Below are 12,494 nucleotides of genomic sequence, written 5' to 3'. Positions count from 1 at the left end.
TATATGACATAGGATGGATACTTAAAGTCACAAAAATCAGACGTCCCTGGGTGGGCTCGAACCACCAACCTTTCGGTTAACAGCCGAACGCGCTAACCGATTGCGCCACAGAGACGGACGACTGGCGGGGGCGTGGTCTCACATTCGAAGGGCCTCCCACTCGTAGTCGTTTATTTCTCTTTTATCATGGTATTTATATTGAGCATTCCCGCCTGCTGAAAGCAATAAATAAATGGAGTCATACACTACAGTATACATGTTAACATTATTAATGTATTGATTAATGCATTTTACAACAAATATAACTCCAGCTGTTATGGAATCATTTTTATAGACCAAATAGGAAACACCTCACTGCACTTTAAACTACTTACAGCGTGTACTGACAGACTTGCAGGCAGTAAGAAGGATTTGCAGAGGGGTTGTGACCTTGCCAGAGTCATATATATTATATATAATAAATGTTTCTAAAGCAAATTAAATGCTGATAAAACTCCTTAGAAACTTTAAGCCTCAAAGAGCAGAAGACCCATAATTTGAACCTATTAACTGCCTAAGAATAGCACAAAAAGAATATGTAATTGACTCACTTTCACACCTGGCAGGAACATGTAAAGATAACTTTTTTTTTTCCATGTTCACCACTGCATGAATTTCATTGAAGCATTATCTGCTCTCTGGGTTGTCTTGATTCAGACAGCTCGGCTCTGAATGGAGCGCATGAGCCAGTGTCTTCCTCTGTGTGTCACACTGCATAAAATCTGGGTTAGCTAAAGCGCAGCACCCAAGGGAGGCGCTTTTCCCTCTCATCCTCGACATGTCTCCCTGCCAAATGGACACGAGGGGGGGGTGTTGAAGGGGAGACTAGATGGAGGAGGGGGGTACCATGGCACAGTAGTGCAGTGTGTCAGGGCCTGTGGCATATGAGAGTCCTGGCTAGTTTCACCCTTTTCTTCTTCTTCTTCTTCTTTTTTTTTAGCAGACACATTGTGAGACACATGCACAGTCATGGCTACAAATACACATACACTAACACACAAATGCAAAGACACTCTGCAGTTGTCTCACCAGCCAGCCAATCTGGAGACAAGAGACACCTCAGTGGCCAGAGTCTTAGTGGGGGGGCTACACACACACCACCTCCCCCTCGGTGTGTCTTGCATTGCACCATATCTCTCCTGGCAGATGTGACTACTGGATCAGGCACTAAAAAATTCCTCTCTTCTCATGTGCGGGCATGCGTGTGTGTGTGTGTGTGTGTGTGTGTGTGAGGATGGGACCAAGCCAGAGCAGCTCAGGCACCTGTTGCAGCAGTGTGTGTGTGTGTGTGTGTGAGAGAGAGAGAGAGAGAGTGCACAGCAGATGAGGCGTAATTGAAATGCTCGTTTGCATTATGTCGTGGCATTGGTGTAAAAGCTGCAGCCGACAGAATGACATGCACAGACAGAAGATATTTCGCACAGTGTTGTGGAAGTGTGTGAAGTGTGTTCGGGATGCCGCAGGTTCACTGCAGGCTCTCATGTTCTCTCACACACCTGTCGCCTGCCCTGTTCCCGTTTTCCCTACCAGAAATACTTTGAAAAATCCAAGGAGAAAGTTATGGTACTCTCACTCATATGTTACACATATTTGTTACATAACTAGAAATTGGCTGGGAATGCGGTTTGTTTAAGAGTTGAGTTCTGGCTTGTTCCGTCCAATTAACTGATTGTGTCACTGACTCATCCTGTAGAAAGTAAGTAAGGCCAACAGTGTGGTGTATGGTGTGTAGAAAACATGCTTCACTTTTGGTTGCAGTGGATTCTAAATGTTAAAAAAAACTTTTTATATTTTTCTTTCCTTCTCTCCCTCAATAATACACCTTTTTTTTTCATAGCAGACATTTTGACACATAATCAAGAAAGGCGTGAATGTCATTAATATCATTTTTGTTCTATTCAAAACGGCGACACCAGGGCCTTGAAACTGAAGCAGCTAAATGGAATTTAGCCATAAATAATTATTTTTGTTATTTACACCTGTGCTTGTCCTCCTCTGACATGTCAGACTGTCCTCTGTGAAACACATTAACCACTGATATGATATGATAGTCATCAATGAATAAAAGTGAACAAAGACACATTTTGACACAAGGTCTGCTTTTTAGCTTTCAGCTGAGGTTTCATCTCTTATGATTTATTTTATTCTATAAAATGTTACAATAATTATAAAAAAGGAAAGTACCAAGGTAGAACTTGTGTTAAGATTTTTATTAAATTATATTTCCAAGGTCAGGGATGAAGTTTAAGCTCAGGTGAATGAAATTATGAAAGAACTAAACAGTCACATTTGACCAAGGATGCTGAGACATTCATTTGATTCATTAAAGGCTGCTTACTGCTAAGTGGACATTTTCTGCAACGAGGAAACACACTCAGCCACGAGGAGAAATTAGTGCTCATCTAAACACTTTGTGTGTGTGTGTTTAAAAGGTGAATTAGTGCATTAAAATTAGCTTAATGCTATCAAATCAAGTTAACCTGAGTTGGATTAGATATAGATATTTTTAACAAGACTTCAAAACTCCCCAGAAGGCATACATTTCAATCCAGCGCAGGCCATTGTTCATATTTTATCCCCAGCAAAGCCAGTTTCTCCTGTTTGACCTCCTATTTCGGGTGCAAGTGAATGGCAAATCAAAATTCCTTTTGTCAAAACAAAAGTGCCCTGAGCCACCACTGAGGGCTACATGGGATTCAGGGATTCCCATGGCCTTACTGCCATCCAGTTGACTCGGCCTGCTGCTCATGATTTCATAGGAAGCGCTCGCAAAAACCGCTTGTGTTTTGTTTTAAACCTCAGTATTAGAGATGGATCATGCGCTCTGAGCTGTTTAACATGGTGCTTTATAGAGGAGGGGGTGTAGTTTGCATATTCTGAATTGTTTTCATCCCCACCACAAGTAGTTAATTTTTAAGCAATACAATCTGATGTAAGTCTGGGCATGGCTGCGGCAGATTTTCCCAACCCCCCTCTCTCAATCCCTCCCCAGCACTCACACACACACGCACGCACACACACACACACACACACACGCACAAGCCTGCTGCTGCTGCTGCTCCAAAATACTTTTTTATACAACGGTGGGGGCTCCGGAGAATATAAGGTGGCCATATTTGATAGATTTGTGTCGGGCTCTGCAATGCAGAAAGCGAGAGTTGTTGCGTGTGATCTTGCAAGTGACAGTGACACCAGGCGAGTGTGTCGGATTCGTGACTGATCCGGACTTTGGGGGGGTGGGGGGGGAGAGAGAGAGAGAGAGAGAGAGAGTGAAAGAGGGAGAAAAAAAGAGGAGAAGAGGCGGGTGGGGGGGTGTGCGGTGTGTGTGTGGAGGGGGGCAGACAGAAAAGAAACAAACAAGTAACAATGTAACTTACATGCAGTCACACACCCCTTTTTTCTTGTAACAATGTGTACGTTTTTAAGGAGGGAGGGGGCGCGCAGAGGGAGAAAGAGAGACGGAGAGAGATAGAGAAAGGAGGAGGGGGGTGCGTTCTGAAATAATATAGTCAGCCATTTTTTATGTAAGGGGATTTTTTTTCTTATTGGGGGGGTTGTTAAAAAATAAATATAAGAGGGCGGCCATCTTTGTTGCTCTGCCTAGTGTAAAATATTTCAAAACGCCCCCCACTTTTTTCTGTGCCGATTTGAATATTAAATAAATATCACACATTCGCGCAAGAATACGCTTTTTTTTGAATACAAGGACGGGATCCAATGACAGGAATATAATGTCCTCTCCTCTCCGGTCCTGTGAGGAAGACGAGGGCATGGTGGTTAATTCCGAGGGAGGAGATTTTGATGAAGAAGACGACGACGACGGAGACCTAGACGAGAACGCAAGCGACATAAACTCGCCGGCGGCGCCTCGGGAAACTGCAACACCAGCCGCGCCAGGTACAGTAAAAAAGAAAACTGGCGGACAAGTCGGAAGCGCGCACACCAAATAAAAACACACTTACTAGCGCTAAAATTGTGGAGAACGGGCATGTTGGAAGTAGCCGGAACCCGCAGCTTGTGCCCACAAATTTGTGCTTTTCCAGGTCCGGTTTGGTCCAGGAGAGACCAGCGAGGACAAGTCGGGTGCGCGCATACAAAAAAGAACTTAACCCACTAGTCCAGATTTTTTTTTTTTTTTTTTAAAAAGAGACACATGTTTAATCACCTAAAAGCGCTACATACACCCCCAGATAACTGCTCCTGAATGTTGTTGTAGCTGCCATGTTTGCAGCTTCAAGAGACGCTGTAATAAAATAAAAAAAAGACGCGAACACATCGCGCTTTGGAAACAAACACAAGTCCAGTTTGCAAGAAAAAACCCAAAATACAACGCCGGCCAGATGTGTTTCTGTGTTGTTGCGGGCTATATTTTACTCCCACTCCACTTCCTCTTCCCCGCCAGCACATCCCAACAAAGTTTAAAGCAACTTGCCGCCGCTTCCTTTCGTCTCAAGCCCACTTCTCCACGCATGAAAAGTTGTTTGTCGCTGAAATCCCTGTTTGACAGCTCCCGCACATGACATGACATGTCAGTGAGCTCGGTCTGCGGGGTGATAAGGTCGACCTGAAGGGTAAAAATCTCTCGGCAAGAGAGGCTGGCATAAACATGGACTCCCCCCTGGCCGGAGGCTACATATACTTGATACCCATCTCGGGAGGAGATGATGCGCTTTTGCCGTGCCGACATGAAAGCTGTGTGATACTCTGAAATCGTGCTGTGAGACAGAAACTTGCCCCCCTTCCCCCATTGTTCTCTGACAGGTCAAAATGGGACACTGCTGCATGCTGCTCACTTACAGGCCAGAGAGGTATGCCTGGTAGCTTAGCACACTAATTATCAAAGGCAAATAATATGTTTGTTCAGGTATTTATATGCAACAGAAGAGCGTCTTTTCTCTCTCTCTCTCGCTGCAGGAGTTTGCTCCTCCAAGCAGCACGCAGCAGCTTACTGATCTTGTCAAAAGATGACTGACTGAATGCATGACATTCTGGAAGTTTCTGTCACAGTGGAGCTGCATGCGGGGTTGCAGTGAAAGTAAAGGGTGCAGAAAGTAGTGGTTGGTTCAGCACACTGCAACAGTACAAGTCAAGAATAGCAGTGCAGCAGCCTTGAGGCAGCTGTTTGTGCATTAAACGCGTATAATTTACTACAGTAATTTGGTTCGGGTGCAACGCAGATCTAAGAGAAACACTGAAAAAGTCCCACTGCAGATGCGGGGCGGACATGGAAGATTACTTCAAAGTGTGCTTTCCTATATGATTATAACATCATCATCATCACCTAATGTATTGTCTTTAGGCTTAATTAGCTCGACTCCGGAACCCGCCGCCATACCGAGCCAGACAGATAGCGTTAAATCAGTGTCTGGCTTCCCGGCGAGGACTTTAACCGCCTCACGACCTCTGCTAGCGGTGGTCGGGGTCCCGGAGTGGGAATTGCACGGCAGGGCAGAAAAGTCGTTCCAGTTCATCGCACAGTCCCGCTGGCGGCCTCTGAATCACCGAGCCCTGCGTGCATGCTGCCGCCGCCCCCGGCGTGTCTTAGGCGGCTGCGCGCTACACGGATACGCGGGAGGCGAGGGGTTGGTTGGTTTGGACGGGGTGGGAGTGAGGAGGTGGAGGTGGAGGTGGAGGAGGTTGGGGGCGTGGGGGGCTGTTGCTGCTGCCGCCACTGCCGCTGCTGCTGCTGGTGGGAGCTCTCGCCAACAAAGGCAGGCAGACAATAAAATCCGACAAAATGCAGCCTATCAAACCGGCTGGGTGCATGGCGCAGCCCGCAGCCCGTATTTTGGTCATGCTCTAATGCTTTGCTGCATTTTGTCCTTTGAAGAGGCTGTTTCTCTGTGTCTTTATGTACTTCCCCAGAAGCCAGGTCGGGTTGCAGGTTAAATTGCTGTAACCTGGTTGTGATATTGCACAGACACCATGGTCCATAAAGTGGCCTGATATTTTCACATCATGTACTGCCTGGAAGCAGAGATACAATCATGCATTTTTAGCATTTTTAGCACTTTGCACTTTGACCGAGAGCCTGACATTTGTATTTTCTTAAATCAAAAGCTTTAAAATATAATTACATTGGATTAATGCGTTCGTTTGAGTACTTTTTGATGTTAAAAATAAATAGTTTGTTAACTTAGGTGCTGGTCATATTTTTGCATTGAATATAAACCAATTATGCCCGTGCTATGGAAGCACCAACACCAGCTGTCAAATCTACTTACAGCCATCTGACAAACTCTATCTAATGTAGCATGTGTCACATTTCAGACAAGGTCAGAGGTCACCGAAGCCACCATGGCCGTAATGCAGCTTTTGTTGTGTGTAATTACGTTCAGCCGGGATTAGCTTGGTGTTGAGAAGATTATTGTTCATCTGATTTTGATAGCTGTCTTTCTTTCTCACGCTTCACTCCTTCCCATCTGCTTTTCTTCCCCTCAGACGAACAGCCGGAGATATCGGACCGAGAGGTCCTGTGCAGGAAGAAAGGCCGGCCGAAGAAAAAGAAAGACACAAAGAAGAAAGACAAGGAGGGGAAACCTGTCAAAGCAAAAAAACGCAAGAAGATCGTAAGTTTGTTAAGCTGTCGTGCTTTGGATTTTCTTTCCTGGCTACTTTGCACAATCTTTGACATTTTTTGATACCCTCCTCTCTGCTCTCCTGTCCAGGACAGCGATGTAGACAGAGACTCAGACAGAGAAAGAGACTACGTTGAGAACTCGGACAGCGTAGCCAGCGATTATGGATCTGGGGAGAAGAAGAAAAAGAAGAAACATAAAGAAAGGAAGGAGAAGAAAACCAAGAAGAAGAAAAAAGACGATGGGGACCGAGACAGCAGCCAGGAGGAAACAACAAAGGTAGAGCACCTCTGTTGTCTTTGGAAAGTCCACCGTTGTTTGATCCATTATCTCTGTTCTGATTGGTGCTTTCTCCTCAGCAACCGATAGAGCAGAAGACTTCGGCTCAGCTGGCGAAGGAGTGGGGTCTGGAGGATGTTGATCATACCTTCACGGAGGAGGACTACAGGGAACTCACTAACTATAAAGCCTTCAGCCAGTTCATGAGGTAAAGTTTTTCCCTTTTGTTTCCACGTTGTGTTGACGTTGACTGCTGGAAAACATCACACGCCTGTGGATGGTGTCTGTTTTAAGGTAGCAGTACATGCTGTTTATGCATATATGCTGTTGCTCAGAACAGGACTAAGCTGGCGAGTTGCTGAGTGGAGACAATTGTGGCTTTAAACCTTTCAAAATAAGTTGAAGGAATTCAGGAATTAAAGGAAAGTTTTGCTGCAGTTTAGACATTTTGTCTCTGATTGTGATCTAGAGAGCTATCCATGATTAGAAATCGGTCTTCTACATGATCTTGTATGCGCTGGTTGCAGGCCAAGCGTGTGTACACATAGAAGGAATTTGACTTGAACGCAGCTGAACAAATGAATGTAAAAATGAGAACTCTTATGTGCGTTCAAGAAGGTGTAAAAACAAATGTGTGTGTCAGTATATAAAAGGTTACTGTGAACAAGCTTATGAGGTGTTGATATTCAAGCCAAACTGTTCCTGAAAATTGTTAACAGGAACACAATATTGCATGAGTGCAAAGAGTGAAGAGTGCTGTAATAAATATTGAATGATTAATTTAACAGTTTACTTTATATACAATAAGTAGGTTAATATGTACAGCATATGCATGTATAAATGTCTTTACACAGTATATACAGCATACCTGGATTTAATTTGACAATGTGCGTCTTTAAACTATAAAATATAGAATTTTAATGTCGCAGTATACAAAAAACTGAGTAATGTCTACTCTTTGTGTAAAGTTTCACACCTCCTGTCACACAAGCTAATCTTCGTCTTTTTTGGCAACTTAATTCAGCAAAGACAGTCCATGGTAAAACTCTCAGCAGCGTGTTAACACAGATACAGGTCGCATTGGTGAAAACAAAAGCACAAGTTGTATTACCTGCCTCTGCCGTCTTCTGACAGCTGCGGCTTTATCACGCCAGCTAGCTGTGCTTCTCAGGCAGCAGTGCTGTCCGTGTGTCAGCCTGAGCCTCGGCCTCCAGTGGCTGACTCATAGCTGCTTTGGCTCTAATAACATCAAGTAATACATTATGTCCACTGGATGTGTTTATTGGGAAGTTATTTAGCTGTTGGACTGAGCTTTGGTGGCGTCTTAAGCCACAATTCTTAGAAATAGGTGAAAGTTTATGCAGATTTCTGCGTTTTGCCTCTCCAGAGCATTTTAATGATCCTAGCCATCCCGCCCACAGGCCGATGATAGCCAAGAAGAATCCTAAGATCCCCATGTCAAAGATGATGACCATCCTGGGTGCCAAGTGGAGGGAGTTCAGCTCTAACAACCCCTTTAAGGGCAACGCTGCTGCTGTTGCGGCAGCTGCTGCAGCTGCAGCGATCGCTGTCGCCGAGCAGGTCTCTGCAGCGACTGCCTCTCCTGAGCCACCGCTGCAGCCGCCGCCGATCAGAAAGGCCAAGACGAAAGAGGGCAAAGGTTGGTGGTCAGCTTTAGACCTGTAGTCTTCTTTCCCGTGCATCACAGACAACAAACTTTATCCATGGTTAATACAGTATACACTTGTCATTCGTTGATATCAAATGTTACATGTGATCTTACCCGTTCAGGCCCTGGCTATAAGAAGCGCAGTAAAAGTCCTCGAGTCCCAGACAAGAAAAAGGCTGCAGCAAAGGCTAAAAAGATGGCACCCATTCGGATCAAACTATCGCCTATAGGTGCCAAGAGGAAGAAGAGTTGCTCAGTGAGTGCAAAGCATCAGCGAGGCCCCTTTCTGTTTTCATTTCTAGTTATTTGTTTCTGTTACCTGTTGACACCTTTTCCTTGTTCTTGGTCAGAGCGACGATATGGATGAGGATGAGTCTGAGCAGGAGGACTCCAGCGTCCACAGCTCCTCGGTTCGCTCTGACAGCTCCGGCCGCGTCAAGAAGAACAAGCGAGGACGGCCAGCCAAGAAGAAAAAGAAAAGTGAGCGCCACCTGCCTGTTTTAAATACACTATATATTGGACTTTCTATTGTATTTTTTAAAAAAATGCAATAGAAAGTCCAAAGTTCTTGTCCAGCTTTTTGAGTCACATTTCAGACACAGAGACTACAATCTGCAGGGGTAAATGCTTTAATTTATGTTTTCAGATTTTTCCAGACGCGATTCAGACATTGCTGTCTTCTGTCTTTCTTTGCCGGTTGTCTCGCCCCCTCAAGTCCCAGGCGAAGAGGACGGGGACGGCTATGAGACAGATCATCAGGACTACTGCGAGGTGTGTCAGCAGGGTGGAGAGATCATCCTGTGCGACACTTGTCCTCGAGCCTACCACCTCGTCTGCCTTGAGCCCGAGCTGGACAAGGCCCCTGAGGGCAAGTGGAGCTGCCCGCACTGCGTGAGTACAGCTCCACGAGAACACATCAGTCCCTGCTTTCTATGTGTGATTCTGCTTTGTATCCTCTGTCGCATATTTATCTCCAAGAGACCCATCGGCTTGGCAAACCTGAGTTTAAAATAAAAAAAGAAAAAGTGGTTAAAAGCGAAATGTTTTTACTTGCTTAGAGCACAGATGAATAGAGGCTTTGTAGTTGTATTGCAAATCTCAGTGGAGAGCTGGCTGCATTCAGACATTCCCAGACAAACACAGATACCTGAAGTGGTGCTGTGGGTGTATTCAGTAATGTCACAAATAAAATCCATTGCTCATTTTTTTGGTTACCGTGACACAGTGAACTGTTATATCACTTCAAGAAAGCATGTTCTAAAGCAAAACCAAACCACCAAGCAGCCTTTAAAGCAACTTTGCTTTGAACTGTGAATATTGCATCTTTCAGTTTTTTTCTGAAGGTACAACCTTTTGTGTGTTGAAAAATGAGCCAGCTGCGGTACAAATTTGTACAGTACTACACGCTGTTCTGCCCATATGTCCCCAGGCTGCAAATTAATCCGTGTTCTCCTTCTTTGTCTTACTTACTCAGTCACAGTTACTCAAAACCATTAAGAAACCGTAGCTCTCACCTCGAGCCGCCAGTAAATCATTCAAATGCTTCCTTTCCCAGGAGAAAGAGGGCATCCAGTGGGAGGCAAAGGACGAGGACTTTGAGGATTTTGAGGAGGACAGCGAGGACAGAGTGATATCAGAGGTCGGGCTGGGGGTCCACACCGGGGCAGAGGAGGAGGAGGACGACCACATGGAGTTCTGTCGGGTGTGTAAAGATGGAGGTGAACTGTTGTGCTGTGACACCTGCACCTCCTCCTACCACATCCACTGTCTAAACCCGCCTCTGCCAGAGATCCCCAACGGAGAGTGGCTGTGTCCACGATGCACGGTGAGCTGCTTCTATGTCATTTCCTCGCTGTTTATGTCTGATATGAAACAATCAGTGTGAGTCTAAATAACTATAATCCTGCCTTCTCTTGCAACACGCTCCCTAATTAGAAAAAGTTTGTTTCAAGCCGACTTTGGCTTGTATGGAGGAATCAAACATACTCCACTGCGTGTACACGTTTGACTGCAACCGCAGGATCGATACACACATCCGAGGATTAACTGGAGAGTGTATTTGCCTTCTAGTGTCCGCCAATCAAAGGACGTGTCCAGAAGATCCTCCACTGGCGATGGGGTGAACCTCCGCCTCCCATCCCAGTTCCCCCAGCCCCTGACGCCCCACCGGATGCCCCGCCGCCGCCGCCCATGAAGGGCAGAGCAGAGCGGGAGTTCTTTGTCAAGTTCACTGGGCAGTCCTTCTGGCACTGTACCTGGATCACTGAGCTGCAGGTGAGAGAGGAAAGATCATACATGTAAAGTGATGCTTAAATCCAAGAGGAGAAATTTCTGACCTCTAAAACAAGATAAGGAAATAAGGAATAAGATGAGGAAAATGCTGATTCTGTGCATCCTAAGTTGGCAAAAGAACAGTGATTAGATGTTCATAACACACACAATATATACTGCCAAATGCTAAAGAGATAACAGAAAGGTCACACGGCAGATGAGAATTGCTCAAAATTTTGGATGAAAAATTAAATCGAGTAACTTCTGCCGACTGAGTTAAAGAAAAATCCTCCTCTTTCTCTTCCTCTTCCTCTTCTTCCTTCCAGCTGGAGATCTTCCACTCTGTGATGTACAGAAACTACCAGAGGAAGACAGACATGGACGAGCCTCCCAGCCTGGATTACGGGTCGGGCGGAGAGGACGAGAATGGAGTGGGAAAGAGCGAGAAGAGGAGGGCGAAGGACCCGCAGTACGCCATCCTGGAAGACAAGTACTACAAATACGGCATCAAACCCGAGTGGATGATGATCCACCGCATCATCAACCACAGGTGATCGAGCGTGTTTGCTATTGTGAGCTTGCGGTGTCTGGCTTTCTGCACGTGGCCAGTGTTATTCCATTACTGATATTAAAAGTAAGCACTGAAGTTGCAACGTTTTTCTAAAGCACAATGTTAGAGTTTAGTTCAAAATTAAACAGCTTCAGTGTCTGGGTGTATTGTCGTTGATGGGAAACTCATTCAGAGCTGATGTTGTTCTGGCAATGAACATTCTTCAACATTTTTGCTCTTACGTTTAGAGTTCATAGCTTTCATACTTTATGAGCTGTTCATCATTTTCTTTAAAATTCTAAGCCATGAAATAATTTGGTCAGAATGTCCAGAGTTGGACAACATAGACTCATCTCGAACTCATCTAAAAAAAAAAAACTCCTCCCTTGTGCTCGTTTTAATTACAGAAGCAAACTGAGCAAAAAGCAAACTTTGTGTTGTGACCCTCAAAGTGACACAAGGTGCCCTCTTGACTCCGGCATGATCTGAGATCAGAAATTTCAGGAACAAGACAGAAAATGGGTTTTTGAGTGCGCTCTGTTTTCTGCATTTTTGTCACTTTTACAGCAGCTCATTCAGCAGAATCCACTTTCTATCACGGAGTAAAAATCTAAGTGATAAGAACCGAATCTGTTGAGTGATAAGCTGCCACTCAGCTTAATCTCATATGGTTTTAACACAGTTTTTCAGGTTGTGGAGGATATTGTTTCCTGTTGAAGTAAAACAAGCTGGCTCACAATTCAACAACTCACTTTACTGTATGTGTCTCCCTGCCAGTGTGGATAAGAAGGGGATGTACCACTACTTGGTTAAATGGAGAGACCTGACTTATGATCAGTGCACCTGGGAGAGAGATGACCTTGAAATCCCAGACTTTTCAATTCACAAGGCCAACTACTGGAGACACAGGTAGGACCTGTGGGAAACACCCTCACTGACTTTATTATGGTAAAAAATACAGTCCACTTTTGACTGTAAGAAGACGATAATGTCTCGCTGTCCGTCAGAGATGCAATTATGAAGGAGGACCCCGACAAACCCAAGAGGATGAGGAGCAGGAACCCAGAGGGTGAGGAGGAGTCTCCCGCCTCACCTGTCACTGATGTGA

General features: G+C 45.1%; 1 protein-coding gene and 1 non-coding gene across 4 annotated transcripts in view; one reads left to right on the top strand and one right to left on the bottom strand.

The window, feature by feature from the left end:
- Positions 1-41: 41 nt before the first annotated feature.
- trnan-guu lies at positions 42-115 on the bottom strand. The gene has a single exon. It is a non-coding gene; the product is annotated as a tRNA-Asn (tRNA).
- Positions 116-3,422: 3,307 nt separating this feature from the next.
- Positions 3,423-12,494, top strand: part of chd3 (chromodomain helicase DNA binding protein 3) — a 37,166-nt gene continuing 28,094 nt past the window's right edge. Inside the window, exons 1-13 of one of the 3 annotated variants that reach the window (XM_046380412.1) lie at positions 3,423-3,936; positions 6,481-6,608; positions 6,708-6,896; positions 6,977-7,104; positions 8,318-8,556; positions 8,688-8,821; positions 8,916-9,045; positions 9,281-9,456; positions 10,121-10,390; positions 10,636-10,839; positions 11,163-11,386; positions 12,164-12,295; positions 12,394-12,490. In XM_046380412.1, the coding sequence (XP_046236368.1) occupies positions 3,771-3,936; positions 6,481-6,608; positions 6,708-6,896; positions 6,977-7,104; positions 8,318-8,556; positions 8,688-8,821; positions 8,916-9,045; positions 9,281-9,456; positions 10,121-10,390; positions 10,636-10,839; positions 11,163-11,386; positions 12,164-12,295; positions 12,394-12,490 (2,217 nt within the window). In that variant the 5' untranslated portion in view covers positions 3,423-3,770. Of the gene's footprint in view, positions 3,937-6,480; positions 6,609-6,707; positions 6,897-6,976; positions 7,105-8,317; positions 8,557-8,687; positions 8,822-8,915; positions 9,046-9,211; positions 9,457-10,120; positions 10,391-10,635; positions 10,840-11,162; positions 11,387-12,163; positions 12,296-12,393; positions 12,491-12,494 lie in introns of all 3 variants that reach the window. The other 2 variants (XM_046380411.1, XM_046380413.1) reach the window with 2 other exon arrangements.

This window comes from Scatophagus argus, chromosome 23, assembly GCF_020382885.2.
Source record: "Scatophagus argus isolate fScaArg1 chromosome 23, fScaArg1.pri, whole genome shotgun sequence".
Taxonomy (NCBI): Eukaryota; Metazoa; Chordata; class Actinopteri; family Scatophagidae; genus Scatophagus; species Scatophagus argus.
The sequence above is the reverse complement of the archived record's forward strand: the minus strand, read 5'-3'. Positions and strand labels throughout refer to the sequence as shown.